We start from the raw sequence: 14,562 nt of genomic DNA on the forward strand, positions 1-14,562 counted from the left end.
AGTTGTGGTCAATATTTGTGTGGTTGTGATCAGTAATTGTGGTCACCCTCATTATTTTGCCCTCTGTTTGGTGAGTACCCACAGCAATGGCTCTGTTAGTAGACCTCAGCATGCCACTTTTTTTTTTGTCATTCTGAACTCTGACAAACAGATAATTATTTTTATTGGTAGAAGCTATTCCTAACCTGCTCTTTCCAGTCAGAACATAAAGTTGTGTACAATTAACTTGAGTGAGACCATTTTGCACGTTTTAGTTTGAACTGCGTGTCTAGATTAAACGGTGTAGGAGGAGTAGCGTGCTGAAAAAGTATGCATATCTAAGCTGAGGCTTTTGCTGCGCTACCCCACAGATACACTTACTCATGATATACTTCTGCCAGGTCAGCCTACTTTGCAGTTAACATTTTAATGGATTTTCTTGGAGGGAAAATATTTCTGCCAACCCACAATATGGTTCACAACTGGCTACACAGTGATAGGCTAACATGCACACTGCACAGACTGAATGGGGTAATATTAATGGAAATAAGTTGGCAGACATGGTTAGGTTTGGCTTTTTAAGCCAATAGTGGCTAACCAGGGCTGGGATGTCAATGTTGCGTTGATTTAGATGGTATCTGAGAGCTTACGGTGTTTGATAGTTTGCTGTAGAACACGTGAGAATTGCATGTATTTTCAGAAGCTACTCATAGGTGACCTACGACCTCCTGGTAGCTTGTGATTGAGCTGTTGGAGACCCCTGCTCTACACAGTACTAACATTATGTTATGGGCTCTGTACCAGTATGCTACTATACTTGGAATGAACCAATGCGTTAGACATGTATGCTAGTATAGATATATTTAAACATAGCTGTGATGTCTCTTCCTTTTCTCCTCTCCAGGTGTCCCTGAAGTTCTCGTCCCTCCAGGAGTTGCCAGGGGAGAAGACCTCTCTGAGCCTCCAGGCCCACCCAGGGTCTCTGTGTTCTCTCAGGGCCATCGACCAGAGTGTGCTGCTGCTGCAGCCTGAACGGGAGCTCAGCCTAGACTCTGTACGTTCTCCATGGTTCTGCATCCCAAATGGTTCCCTATGTAGTGCACTACTTTTAACCAGGGCCTCATTGTGGTCAGTGCACTATATATAGGGGGCCATTTGGGACAAGACACAGCCCATCACATTCACTTACTAACCATTGACTCACCACACTAAGCTGAAGCCTAACCATGATCACACACATCACCTTTGGCATTGTTTTTGTGCACCCATGTTTTTCAAGATGGGATTGGGCTCATTTTCAGCTTCCTCTAACCATGTCTAAACCACTGTCTGATAATTAAAGTTTAGAAGTTTTTTAACTTGTGGGACTATTTAGTTGGTTCTGTTGTACCACTAAATCGAGTGCAGATCAAGTATTGGCTATATGCATTTAACCCAGGTGTTATCTTATGCACTAACATTGTCCTAACTATGTACTGACCCTGTGACCATGCACCGACCACGCTCTGACCATGAACTGACCATGCACCGACCACGCTCTGACTGTCAAGATGCTGCGGGATATTAAGTCAGTATTACTAGAAGTATATTACTTCCCTCTCTGCAGGTCTTCAGTCAGCTGCCTGTTCAGAAGTTGTCTGGATATTCATACATGGTAGAAGACCCCAACCCATGCCTTCCATATCCTCCAAGATTTGAAGAGGCGATGATTATGCCCCTTCTACCTGTACCAAAATTGGTCGACGAGTTGGTTGTACCTGATTGGGGGAGACGCTCATTCAGGTTTGGCCCCAGCGACGACAAAAACGATGTCTACAGCATCTTTAAAGTATGAGACTCAAATAAGTTTCTGTTTTTGAAAATGTATATGAGAGACTCAGGCTAAAATGGCGTCTTTGTAAAGTAGACACTGAATTAATTAAAATAGAATGCTGTCTATGAAGTGAGTTTTCAGAAATAAGTAAAAAGATGTTTAGTTTTAAATTGATTCAACCAATACCCACATAATTGAGCAAAACTGAAATGCAGGTATGATATGGCCTTTACACTGACTGTTCTATTGCTTATACTTTTCATTTTAGGAAGTTGGAATCAAGATCCTGACCAACTCTGATGTGAAAAAACCTTACCACTGCAACACAGTCTTTGCAATGGAAGGTATTGAATGCTGGTCACCTCATTCTGTTTATATACTGTGTATAATAATACTTTGTTCTCAACATGGCTCATCCTAATATAGCTACTGTACCTTTTCCAAATTATATTCTGTCTACAGACTCTAATATTTACTTGGATTGTTTGTTCTTAATCTTTTATTTATATTGTTGGAGCTAGTAATGCCAGCATTTCGCTGCACCTGCCAAAACGCCTGCAAATCTGTATTTGATATGCTAATGTATAAACCTTCCTAGTCTCAACCTAATGAAGGATTTGTTTCTATTTACAGCTCGTCCCATGAACATGATGCCAAATGAGAAGGGTGCACCAACCTCTGGCGCCACTGACAGGCCTAAGGAGACCGTCCGCACGTACTTCCCTGAGACCTGGATCTGGGACCTGGTTCCTGTGGGGTAAGCTTTCTGACAGACGCCTAATTTGTAGTCCAACACACATTCCTTTCCATGGGGTGCTGGGCTGACCATGCCTACTAAAATGGCAATACTGAAACCACAGGCATGTCTTTGTCCTAGGGGTCGATTTAAAAATAATCACCAAGTCCGCTATTGAATTGACCGTGTTCTGATAATATACATTGTTTTTATTGCGCCCTTTTCACCACAACCAGACGTACAGGAAAAGTGAATGTTGAGAAGACTGTCCCAGACACCATCACTAAGTGGGCTGCAGGGGCGTTCTGTACTTCCCCAGTGGGTTTCGGCCTGGCTCCCAACACTGGCCTCACTGCCTTCCAACCCTTCTTTGTGAGCCTGACGCTGCCCTACTCTGTCATCCGGGGGGAGATGTTCACACTCAAGGCCACAGTGTTCAACTACCTCTCCAAGTGTATCACGGTAAGCCCTCCCAGGGTTGTCTCTTTCTTTACCTCTCCAGTCCCACTTCATTTGGGTAGACCAGGGGTAGGCAACGTGCCATTGGAACACAGGAGTGATGTTTGCTGGTAATGGGCTGATGTAGAGATTCCATTAAAAAAATCTGCCGTTTCCAGCTACAATAGTAATTGTTAATGTTATAAATGTCTACACTGTATTGCTGCTCAATTTGATATTTTAATTGACAAAATGTGCTCTTTCAAAAACAAGGACATTTCTAATTGACCCAACTTTTGAACGGTATCAATCAAAAGTTTGGACACCTAAATTTTATTTTTTTTTTACAAAATTGTACATTGTATAATAGTGATGACAACTCAACTTGAGAGTAACACATGGAGTAACAATGTTAAACAAATCAAAATAGATTTTGTATTTGATATTCTTCAAAGTAGCCACCTGTTGCCTTGACAGCTTTGCATACTCTTGGCTTTCGCTCAACCAGCTTCATGAGGTAGTCACCTGGAATGCATTTCAATTACCAGGTGTGCCTTGTTAATTTGTGAAATTTCTTTCCTCTATAATGCATTTGAGCCAATCAATTGTGTTGTGGTATACAGAAGAGGGCCCTATTTGGTGAAAAGACCAAGTCCATATTATGGCAAGAACAGCTCAAATAAGCAATGAGAAACAAGTGTCATTCCTTTAAGACATGAAGGTCAGTCAAAACTGTCAAATGTCAAGAACATTGAAAGTTTCTTCAAGTGCAGTTGCAAAAACGATCAAGCGCTATGATAACTGTCTCTCACGAGGACCGCCACAGGAAGGGAAGACCCAGACTTACCTCTGCTGCAGAAGATAAGTGTATTAGTTACCAGCCTCAGGAATTGCAGCCCAAATAAAGCTTCAGAGTTCAAGTAAGACATCTCAACATCACCTGTTCAGAGGAGACTGCATGAATCAGGCCTTCATGGTCAAATTGCTGCAAAGAAACCACTACTAAAGGACACCAATAAGAGACTTGACCAAGAAAAACAAGCAATTGCTATTAGACCAGTAGATATCTGTCCTTTGGTCAGAGTCCAAATTTGAGATGCTTGGTTCCAACCGCCATGTCTTTGTGATACGCAGAGTAGGTGAACGGATCTCCGCATGCGGTTCCCACCGTGAAGCGTGATGGTGTGGGGGTGCTTTGCTGGTGACACTGTCTGTAATTTATTTACAATTTAAGGCACGCTTAACCAACATGGCTACCACAGCATTCTGCAGCGATATGCCATCCCATTTGTTTTGCACTTAGTGCAACTGGACAATGACTCAAAACACACCTCCAGGCTGTTTGAGCAAGAAGAGCAATGGTGTGCTGCATCATATGACCTAGCCTCCACAATCACCTAAACACAACCCAATTGAGATGGTTTGGGATGCGTTGGACCGCAGAGTGAAGGAAAAGCAGCCAACAAGTGCTCAGCATATGTGGGAACTCCTTCAAGACTGTTGGAAAAGTGTTACTCATGAAGCTGGTTGAGAGAATGCCAAGAGTGTGCAAAGCTGTCATCAGGGTGAAGGGTGGTTACTTTGCAGAATCTAAATATAGTTTTACAGTTATTTTTTTGGTTATGTCATAGTTATGATGTCGTCACTATTCTACAATGTAGACAATATAAAGAAACCCTTGAATTAGTTATTTTTGCTAAACTTTGGGGGAACAAATCACTCACGGGCTGGTTTTGGCCCATGAGCTGCCTGTTGCCGACAATCTATAGACGCTCTGACGTTTTTGAGAAATCTAGTAAAGTTGCAATTGACCCCATGTGTTTCTCCTAGGTGAAGGTGACTCTAGCTGAGTCGAACCAGTTCAAAGCCAGGCCATGTGAAGGCTGCCAGTACACACTGTGTCTGTGTGCTGAAGAGAGCAGGACCTTCAAGTGGATCGTTACTCCTACTGCTCTAGGTGAGCCATACAGTACTCTGTCAATCTATCACAAGGCTCTTGCAATAGACTCCATGTACTCCTTACACCTAGGCCCTTACCCCCTAACCCTTCGATGTTTGCAGAGCTGTAAGGTGTTAGAAATATGGTAGAAGCTCCACTACACTGCTTATACCCATCCACACCTTTCAAATAGTGAAGGGTTAGGGCCAGGGGGGTAGGGAGTGATTTGGAAGCAGTGATGCTCCTGTAAGACAGGGTTGTTGACTTCACACAGCTCTCGTTAGACTGAAATTTACGTTGTTGAAGTTTATCTGATACACAAATTCCTTGAATATGACATGCTGAAAGATCTCCCTCAGGGGTTGCCAGAGAAATGGAGGGAGGGAACAGTTGAGCCAGGGTACATGAGGCTGGAGGTGGAGTGGGTAAAAGGGAGCAAGCTGATGGAGGGACAGGTTCATGTGTGACTGGTCTAGACTGGAATGTTAATGTCTCCCTGGCCTGAACTATAGGGGAGGTGAGTGTGAAAGTGAGCGCCGAGGCATTGAAAACTGAGAAGCTCTGCGGCAACGAGGTGGCCACGGTGCCAGAGAAGGGACGCATTGACACCGTTGTGCAAACACTGCTGGTGGAGGTGAGTGTCTGTCCTGTATAGCAAGTCCACTGTTTTTCTCCCACATTAATTAAAAAGAGATCTGGGTTTTCAGTAACACTAGGGTGAGGGTGAATACAGTAGAATATATATACCCCCTGCTATTTTATGTTGCATATTTTGATGCGAGGAGACAAACATGGTTTGGTGTTTCAAGCCCAAATGCAGTAAGTCTCCGGCCCATGCGTAATGAATTGAAAATGTGTATGTTTTTAAGACATAACTACTTGGTGCATATCTTTTACATTTTAGATTAAGCTGTATAGCTGGACCTACACAACAGACAGTCTGGGATGTAGACTTAGCTTAACATTGGTCTACGTTTCAGGTCTAAAACGTTGATTTTGGAGTGAAATGTACATTTAAGTGGTTACCATATAAATTCTATGGTAGAATTAACTCGCGTTGTCGTGAGACTTTTTTAATAAAGAAATGTACATTTATTTTGGTGCCGTTTCCCTTTCCCGCTATCAGGCTGAGGGAACCCAGGAGACGGTCAGCCACAACGCTCTGCTCTGCCCTGCAGGTAATCTCCTGATGTCTATCAGTCATATCAGTTCTCATAATTACCCCGATGATTAAGTTGATGTGCACTTGGGGTTTAGATGACAGATACTTTTTAATTGGTTAAAACGGTTCTCAAGTCTCGTTTATCTGTCTCGCGTCACCAGAGGGCCCAGTGGAGAAGGACATCTCTCTGAAGCTGCCTAAGGTGTTTGTGGAGGGCTCTGCCAAGGCCTCCTCTCAGTACTGGGTGAGAATTCTCCATCTTTCAGACCTAATTGTTTTATAACATTTTCAGGATATGTTTTTCATTTTGGTGCAGATGAAGTGTAGGCAAGGCTGTTTCATTCCTCTATTCATGGATGTGGATGTTCTACCTGCAGCTCTGATTGCCTTAAGGTTATGGGTGAGGATCAGGATAAGCATTGGTTATTTTATGGTTAGGGTAAGAAATGGGGCTCTGCTGGTTGACTATCCACTGCGATTGTCTCAATGGTTGGTCTCTTTCACCAGGTGACCTGATGGGTCGGGCCATGAAGAACCTGGACAGCCTGTTACAGATGCCCTATGGCTGTGGAGAGCAGAACATGGTGCTTTTGCTCCCAACATCTACATCCTCAACTACCTGCAAAGCACCAGGCAGCTCACCATGGAGATCCAGACCAGGGCCACGGGCTTCCTAGACAGTGGTGAGTGAGCTGGATCCAGTTCAGTAAGGCACAACATGTGTTGCAACGAAAACCAAGCAATTATTATCAGACCTGTTCAGTTACAGCCTAAAAATTCCAATCTTCTTACTGGACACAACCCTGGTGACATGGACTGCAACTGTTAATGAAATGTTTAATGGTACACATAGCATGCCCTGGGATATGACAATATAATTTGCAGTAAGTCTTGTACTTTTTAAATAAGCTGTCTGGTCCTGTGTCTCACCTCTGACTAGCAACAACCTGTTCTTTATATTTGGCTCTGAACCAGTTAACGTCACCTTCCACATACAGTACAAGTCCCTAGAAGGAGTGTCTTTGTTCACTTGGCCATTTGTGTTGCAGGCTACCAGAGAGAGCTCAACTACAAGCATGACGATGGCTCCTACAGTGCCTTTGGGAAGAGCGATGAGTCTGGAAACACGTGGTCAGTTCAATTGTCCACAGTCCTAATACCTTCTCTTAGATTATTCCTCAATTTACTTCTCTTCATGAAAATGACATTAGATTATAGGGGGTTGCAGTATGTTATCAAGGATGTCATGGTCTCAAATCCATACTAGTATGTGCTATCGCAAATATAGTTGGCTTCAGCACATACAGTATGGCTACTAGCTTCTGTTACCTAGAGTCTACGATCCATAGTTTAGGCAAGGCTCACGACATCTGACCTGTCCACTCAGGCTCACCTCCTTTGTGCTGAAGTCCTTTGGAGGGGCCAAGCCCTACATCTTTGTGGACCCCGCCCACATTGCCCAGGCCAAGGCCTGGTTGGCCAGTCACCAGCAGACGGATGGCTGCATCGCGTCAGTGGGGAAACTGTTCCATAACGGCATGAAGGTAAAGGGGAGTCGGAGCTCAGTGGGTAATAAGAGGAGTATTATACTGCTGCCACCAAATGTGAGAAGGTGACGTTATGGGCAGAGATTCAGCAGGAGGTTCTGGTGCAAGTGTCCCCTTCTATTTAGAGCGCAATGGTGGAGTCTGCATAAAATCCTAAATGACGAACAAACAAAAGACTTGATAATAATACATAGTCTAACATCAAATATGAATACTTTACATACTTCATATTGCACTGACTTGTAGCAAAATGTACTGTTCAGGAGGACCTTAGAACCCCACGTGTGCCCCAAAGGAGCACAACATGGCACACGCTGAGCACAACAAGAATCCCAAGCATGTTTTAGCCAGTCCCGAGAACACACCACCTCCCTTAAGGGACCTCAGTCTGACTAGTCCCAACAGCATTTGTGCATCTCCTAAACAGTAGTTTTTTTGCCCCTGGTCTTTATCTTTGTGCATCATTATCATGTGAATGTTGTTTTAAACAGTGCAACGTTTTTACCTGATATCAGTTGATATCAATGTGACTTTGAAACTAACACCTTGGAGTACTGTATGAAGTTTACTGGCATCCTTTGTTGTCATAGGGAGGGGTTGGGGATCAAGTGTCACTCACTGCCTACATCACCGCTGCACTGCTGGAGCTGGATGGCAACACTTCTGTGAGTTATCACCTCTTTCATATCGAAGTATTTAAAAAAAAAAAAATCTTATTGAATAACAAGGGCACATTTGGTGCTTTTATCAAAACATGAACGGCCCAAGTGGATATTTCTGCTTAGCCGTCCAACTACTTCACACAATTCTAAATAAGACGACAACGCCTCACTTGCCATATATTCTAATTTGTTAAACATCCCAATATACAGTTCCTTCTGGAAAAGTATTCAGAATTGTTACATTAGCCTTAACATTTTCAAAATCCTCACACAATACACCATAATGACAAAGCGAAAACGGGTTTGTAGAAATGTTTGCAAATGTATTGAAAATAAAAAATCAGATTCCTTATTTACACAAGTATTCAGATCTTCTGCAATGAGACTTGAGGTTGAGCTCAGGTGCATCCTGTTTCCATTGATCATCCTTAAGGTGTTTATACAAGTTGATTGGAGTCCACTTGTGGTAAATTGATTGGACTTGATTTGGAAAGGTGCACACCTGTGTGTTATATATATCCCACAGTTGACAGTGCATTCCAGAGCAAAAACCATGCCGTGAGGTTGATGGAATTGTCCATTGAGCTCCGAGACAGATTGTGTCAAGGCACAGATCTGGGGAAGGGTACCAACACATTTCTGTAGCTTTGAAGGTCCCCAAGAACAGTGGCTGCCATCATTCTTAAATTGAAAAAGTTTGGAACCACAAAGACTCTTCCTAGAGCTGGCCGCCTAGCCAAACTGAGAAATCGGCGGAGAAGGGCCTTGGTCAGAGGTGACCAAGAACCTGATGGTCAGTCTGTGGAGATGGTTGTCCTTCTGGAAGGTTCTCCCATCTCTGCAGCACTCTACCATAAAGGTCTGATTGGTCGAGTGTCCAGATGGAAGCCACTCCTCAGTAAAAGGCAGATAACAGCCCACTTGGGGTTTGCGAAAAGACTAAGACCATGAGAAACAAGATTCTCTGGTCTGATTGAACTCTTTGGCATGAATACGAAGGGCCATGTCAGGAGGAAACCTGGCAACATCTCTACGGTGAAGCATGGCATGGTGGTGGCAGCATGCTGTGGTGGTGTTTTTCAGTAGCAGGGACTGGGAGACTAGTCAGGATCGAGGCAAAGATGACTGGAGCAAAGTTTTTAATTTTACCTTTATTTAACCAGGCAAGTCAGTTAAGAATACATTCTTATTTTCAATGACGGCCTGGGAACAGTGGGTTAACTGCCTGTTCAGGGGCAGAACGACAGATTTGTACCTTGTCAGCTCGAGGGTTTGAACTCGCAACCTTCCGGTTACTAGTCCAACGCTCTAACCACTAGGCTACCCTGCCACCCCAAGTACAGAGTTCCTTGATGAAAACCTGCTCCAGAGCGCTCAGGACCGCTGACTGTTTTGCCTCTGGGGAGACCTGAAAATAGCTGTGCAGCAACACTCCCCAACCAAACTGACAGAGCTTGAGAGGATCTGCAGAGAAGAATGGGAGGAAATCCATAATATATGTTGTCCAATTCTTCTCTGCAGAGCCTCTCAAGCTCACTGTACACAGTATATTCACTAGTTAGTTTATTTATATTGCTAACATTCAGTACACATACCCGTATTAAAAACGTGATAAAAGGGCTGCGTTGTATTCATTAGGGAGCGCAATGGACAACCCATTTCTATTGGTCCAGATATTCCCTCATTTCAATCAGTGTTCCTCTGTTTGGTGCCTAATAAACATAATCCTGTTGTCTGTGGGTGTGCAGGACCCCATGGTGGAGAAGAGTCTGATGTGTCTGAAGGCAGCAGTGTCTGACAAGCTGGAGAACACCTACACCATGGCCCTGCTATCTTACACCTTCACCCTGGCCCAAAACCAGGACATGAGGGCCAAGCTCATCACCCACCTGGACAAGATAGCTGCTACCTCCGGTATGTCTTGTCTCTTTTTGAAAATGCCTGTCTCTACCTTTCTGACTGCTGGGAAACTGACAATGAAAATTCCCACAGGTGGCAACCGTCACTGGGAGAGAGCAGAGGCTTCTGGGACGAAGACAGACTCTCTGGAGGTGGAGATGACATCCTATGTGCTGCTGGCGCTGCTCTCCGGTCCCACCATGCCAGGCTTTGGGCTGGAATACTCCACTGGCATCGTCCGCTGGCTGGCCCAGCAGCAGAACCCCTATGGAGGATTCGCCTCCACACAGGTACTCTATTGGTCTGGTAGACATTTATTCACTCTAGCAACTCTGCCAATAGATCCTACTGTTAGTACATGGATCACACCAAATCCTTATTTGTATATGAAATGTAGCAAATTGGACATTTGTATTAAAGCCTTTACAATCATTTCACAACACATGGATTTCCTTGAATTGTTGTGCTGAATTTGATTCCCCCCCTCCCCCTCTGTCACCAGGACACAGTGGTAGCACTGCAGGCCCTGGCCAAGTACGGTGCTGCCACCTTCAGTCCAGAGGGCGCTAGTACAGTCAGTGTGAGCTCGGCCGGCGGCCTGAAGATGAAGTTTACTGTGAATCAGAACAACAGGCTGCTCTATCAGGAGGAGCAGCTGAGGGAGGTCCCTGGGGACTACAACATCAAGGCACAGGGCAAAAGCTGCGTGTTTGTGCAGGTCAGGCTCCAGTCGTTTTTCCCTTTGCTGCCTCTCAGTACTGCATGTACTGAGTATCTGGTTTGTGTTCATTAGAGCACACTGTTGCACAAAAACTAACGTTTCAACCCTAGGATTTCAGCATTAATGGAAATGCATGTGTGCTACTGTTCATTGAAATGTGTGTTGATTTCATGCATCTCAGTAGTATCGTCTGTCTTTTCAGATCGCCATGCACTACAATATTCCCCCTCCTCCTGACTTCTCTGCTTTCAACATCTCAACAAAGACGCTTGGGAAATGTGACGGCACCAAGAAATCTCTGATTGTGTCTGTGGCTGTCAGGTACAGTGGTTTTCCTTTTACCCTTGAAATAGCAGCTGAAAATAATGACAACCACCAGTGTGTATATACATTTTAAGTGCAGCTTTAAAGCTGCACTAACTTTTTGGGCGACCTGACCAAATTCATGTAGAAATATGAGTTATAGATCTGTCATCCTTATTGACAGCAAGTCTAAGAAGTGTTAGATCTGTTCTATGTGCGCTATTTTTATGATTCCCATTCTTTAGTATTGTTTTTGCGTCTTACTTTTGAACAGCATAAAATAAAAAATGTTTGGTTACTGAAAATATATTTCAAGGCGGTTTAGAATGTACAATGGTTTTCTTGCTTGTGACAAACTTAAGCTAACTAGTAGAATTTTAGCAATCAGGAAATGGCGGAGCGATTCCTGCATATTTGCCCTTTAAGATAATATCCATCCTTCATCTGACTCTGACTGACAGGTACAATGGTCGGCGAGAGGAGACCAACATGGTGATCATCAATGTCAAGCTTCTCTCCGGCTTCGTCCTGGACAAGACCTCCCTCGGGCCTGTGAGTCAATAAGAGAACCTCAGTTGAGGGGAACACCCTTTAATCAGGGCCAGGAGTTTTCCCAGTTTAGGGAACACTCCTGGGCCTAAGTATAATCCCCTTGAGGATTAGTTGATGTATAACATGATAATGGCGTCTGTTCTAATTGTAATGTCACTAGTTGTCCTTTGAACGTATAAGTTGAACTGTCTATGACACAGTCTTGTGTTCTGTTCTTCCAGTTGAAAAATGACCCCACTGTCAAACGTGTTGACCTGGAGGAAGGACATGTCATCATCTACCTAGATGGGGTAGGAACATGAATAATGAATGTTGCATCTAAACGGGGCTGTCGTTATCGGTTACAGAACCTAGTTGGATGTGGTCTCATTTGCATCTACACACTGGATTTGACTTGAACAGTAACATCAAAGTAAGACTGTAGTGGAGGTTTTACACAGTAACACTATGTGAATCTATAACATTGAACTGCAATGTCAAATGTATTATTCCTTCTCTTCCAGCTCAAGCAGAAGGAAACGAAGACGTACAGCCTGGCCATAGAGGAGGATGTGCCTGTGAGGAATCTGAAACCAGCTGTGGTGAAAGTGTATGACTACTACCAGACAAGTAAGAATTCCATCTAACACAGTGAAATGTGTAGGGTTGCCAAGAACTTTAAATAAATGAAGTGGTTTTCCCAAAATCCCGACTGGAGGATTGACAGAAAAGGGAGAATAAGCAGGATATCCTTTATCCTCCAATCAGGATTTATGGAATACCAGGTTATTTAAGTTTCCTGTAATTCTGCAACCTTAAGTGATTTCATTCGCAGAACCGTTGGGGAGCACAATGTTTTATCATAAACTGATACTCTTTTTCCATTTGAGAAAGAGTAACACTCAACTAGATATTATACCGTGTGTCAAACCCATTCCAGATGGCCGAGTGGGAGTTTTTGCTCCGCCCTTGTATATGTTTGAATTAAGGTGACCTATTTATTTGTTATTTTACCAGGTAAGTTGACTGAACACATTCTCATTTGCAGCAACGACCTGAGGAATAGTTCCAGGGGAGAGGAGGGGGATGAAATTAGTAAGGAAGTCCCCTCACCACCTGGTTGTCTACGACTTAATTGAGAGAGAAACTAAATCCAGCAGACAAGGCCCTCCATTAAATGAGTGACACCCCTTGGATTAGACCATAAGTGTCAACTTGTTAGCTTTTACTAGAAATGCACTATGATGTAATATAAACTCAGCAAAAAAAATGTCCTCACTGTCAACTGCATTTTATCAGTAAACGTAACATGTTCATACAAATATTTAAACAACTAAGACTTGTTACTCCACCAAGGCACCTGCAAGTTCTCGGACACTTCTGGTGGGAATGGCCCTCGCCCTCCGATCCAACAGGTCCCAGATGTGCTCAATAGGATTGAGATCCTGGCTCTTCACTGGCCATGACAGAACACGCACAGAACGAACAGTATGGCTGGTGGTATTGTCATGCTAAGATGATCCTGCAGGAAGGGTACCACATGAGGGAGGATGTCTTCCCTGTAACGCACAGCGTTGTTGAGAGAGCTTGTCATTGCAGGCATGTCCACTGCTGTGACGCACCGCCCCAGACCACGACGGACCCGCCAACTCTCTCCTGCGCAAGAGTACAGGTCTCGGCGTAACGCTCTTTCGACGATAGACGCGAATCTGACCATCACCCCTGGTGAGACAGAACCGCTACTCGTCAGTGAAGAGCACATTTTGCCTGTCCTGGCTGGTCCAGCGATGGTTTGCGCCAATAGGCGACGATGTTGCCGGTGATGTCTGACGACCTGCCTTAAAAACAGGCCTACAAGACTTCAGTCCAGCCTATTGCGGACAGTCTGAGCACTGATGGAGGGATTGTGCGTTCCTGGTGTAACTTGGGCAGTTGCCATCCCTTACCTGTCCCGCAGGTGTGATGTTCCGATCCTGTGCAGGGGTTACACGTGGTCTGCCACTACGAGGATGATCAGCTGTCCGTCCTGTCTTAGGCGTCTCACAGTACGGACATTGCAATTTATTGCCTTGGCCACATCTGCAGTCCTCATGCCTCCGGCGCGTTCACGCTGTATGTAAGCTGTTAGTGTATTAACGACCATTCCAGAAGCATAGGAAAGTGTTAACTCTTACTAATCTTTGATAAACAAAGGGACGCTTTTATTTGTTTTTTGTCTAATGGAATACCAGTTTCCAAACCACCCCATTCTCTGAAATATCTGCCACTGGCATACGTGTCAAGGTTACGTACATAACTCCGGTTCATTGAAAGGAAACAAGACATCACCAGTATGGGCCCATTTAGTTCACCCCTGCAGTGGGAATTAATTATCATTATAAAGGAACTGACCTCTGCGTTCCTCTTTTCTGTTCTCAGGTGATGAAGCTGTGAGTGAATACAGCTCCCCGTGTGCAGAGAAGGTACATAACAAACATTTCTAATACTTTAATTTCACAAACTGAAATTTGTCAGTTAAGCTGTTTTTTTTTTATAGGGAGTAAAATCCTAGGCAAAGCAGGGAATATTCTATTGATTGTCATTTTCACAGGTGATCGCCAATGAAGTGTGACAGACAGCCGATCAAGCTGACTGGACCTTGGCTCAGCCAATTGCTTTCCTATTTAGGAAGAGCTCATAAAATGGAGGGGTTCTATTTGGTGCTTACAGTTCCTGGTTACACATTGACCAACTTGTGATCTGTTTAAGTGAACAGCCGGGCTTAAGATTTTACCTCTACTTCTGTTGTAATCCTGCTACTGCAAATTGAAATGTTAATAAAACCATGCTATG

At 44.0% G+C, this 14,562-nt stretch overlaps 1 protein-coding gene across 1 annotated transcript in view; it reads left to right on the forward strand.

The window, feature by feature from the left end:
- Nucleotides 1–14,522, forward strand: part of LOC135546325 (alpha-2-macroglobulin) — a 42,598-nt gene extending 28,076 nt beyond the window's left edge. Inside the window, 20 exon segments of the mRNA XM_064974661.1 lie at nt 2,765–2,990; nt 4,797–4,923; nt 5,418–5,539; nt 6,032–6,083; nt 6,229–6,294; nt 6,297–6,311; nt 6,575–6,652; nt 6,655–6,750; nt 7,117–7,198; nt 7,455–7,611; nt 8,205–8,279; nt 10,025–10,190; nt 10,269–10,465; nt 10,678–10,893; nt 11,099–11,217; nt 11,661–11,751; nt 11,973–12,041; nt 12,255–12,360; nt 14,149–14,192; nt 14,321–14,522. Coding sequence (XP_064830733.1) covers nt 2,765–2,990; nt 4,797–4,923; nt 5,418–5,539; nt 6,032–6,083; nt 6,229–6,294; nt 6,297–6,311; nt 6,575–6,652; nt 6,655–6,750; nt 7,117–7,198; nt 7,455–7,611; nt 8,205–8,279; nt 10,025–10,190; nt 10,269–10,465; nt 10,678–10,893; nt 11,099–11,217; nt 11,661–11,751; nt 11,973–12,041; nt 12,255–12,360; nt 14,149–14,192; nt 14,321–14,341 — 2,125 coding nt within the window. The 3' untranslated portion in view covers nt 14,342–14,522.
- The last annotated feature ends 40 nt before the right edge of the window (nt 14,523–14,562 follow it).

Source organism: Oncorhynchus masou, chromosome 9 (genome assembly GCF_036934945.1).
Source record: "Oncorhynchus masou masou isolate Uvic2021 chromosome 9, UVic_Omas_1.1, whole genome shotgun sequence".
Classification (NCBI taxonomy): domain Eukaryota; kingdom Metazoa; phylum Chordata; class Actinopteri; order Salmoniformes; family Salmonidae; genus Oncorhynchus; species Oncorhynchus masou.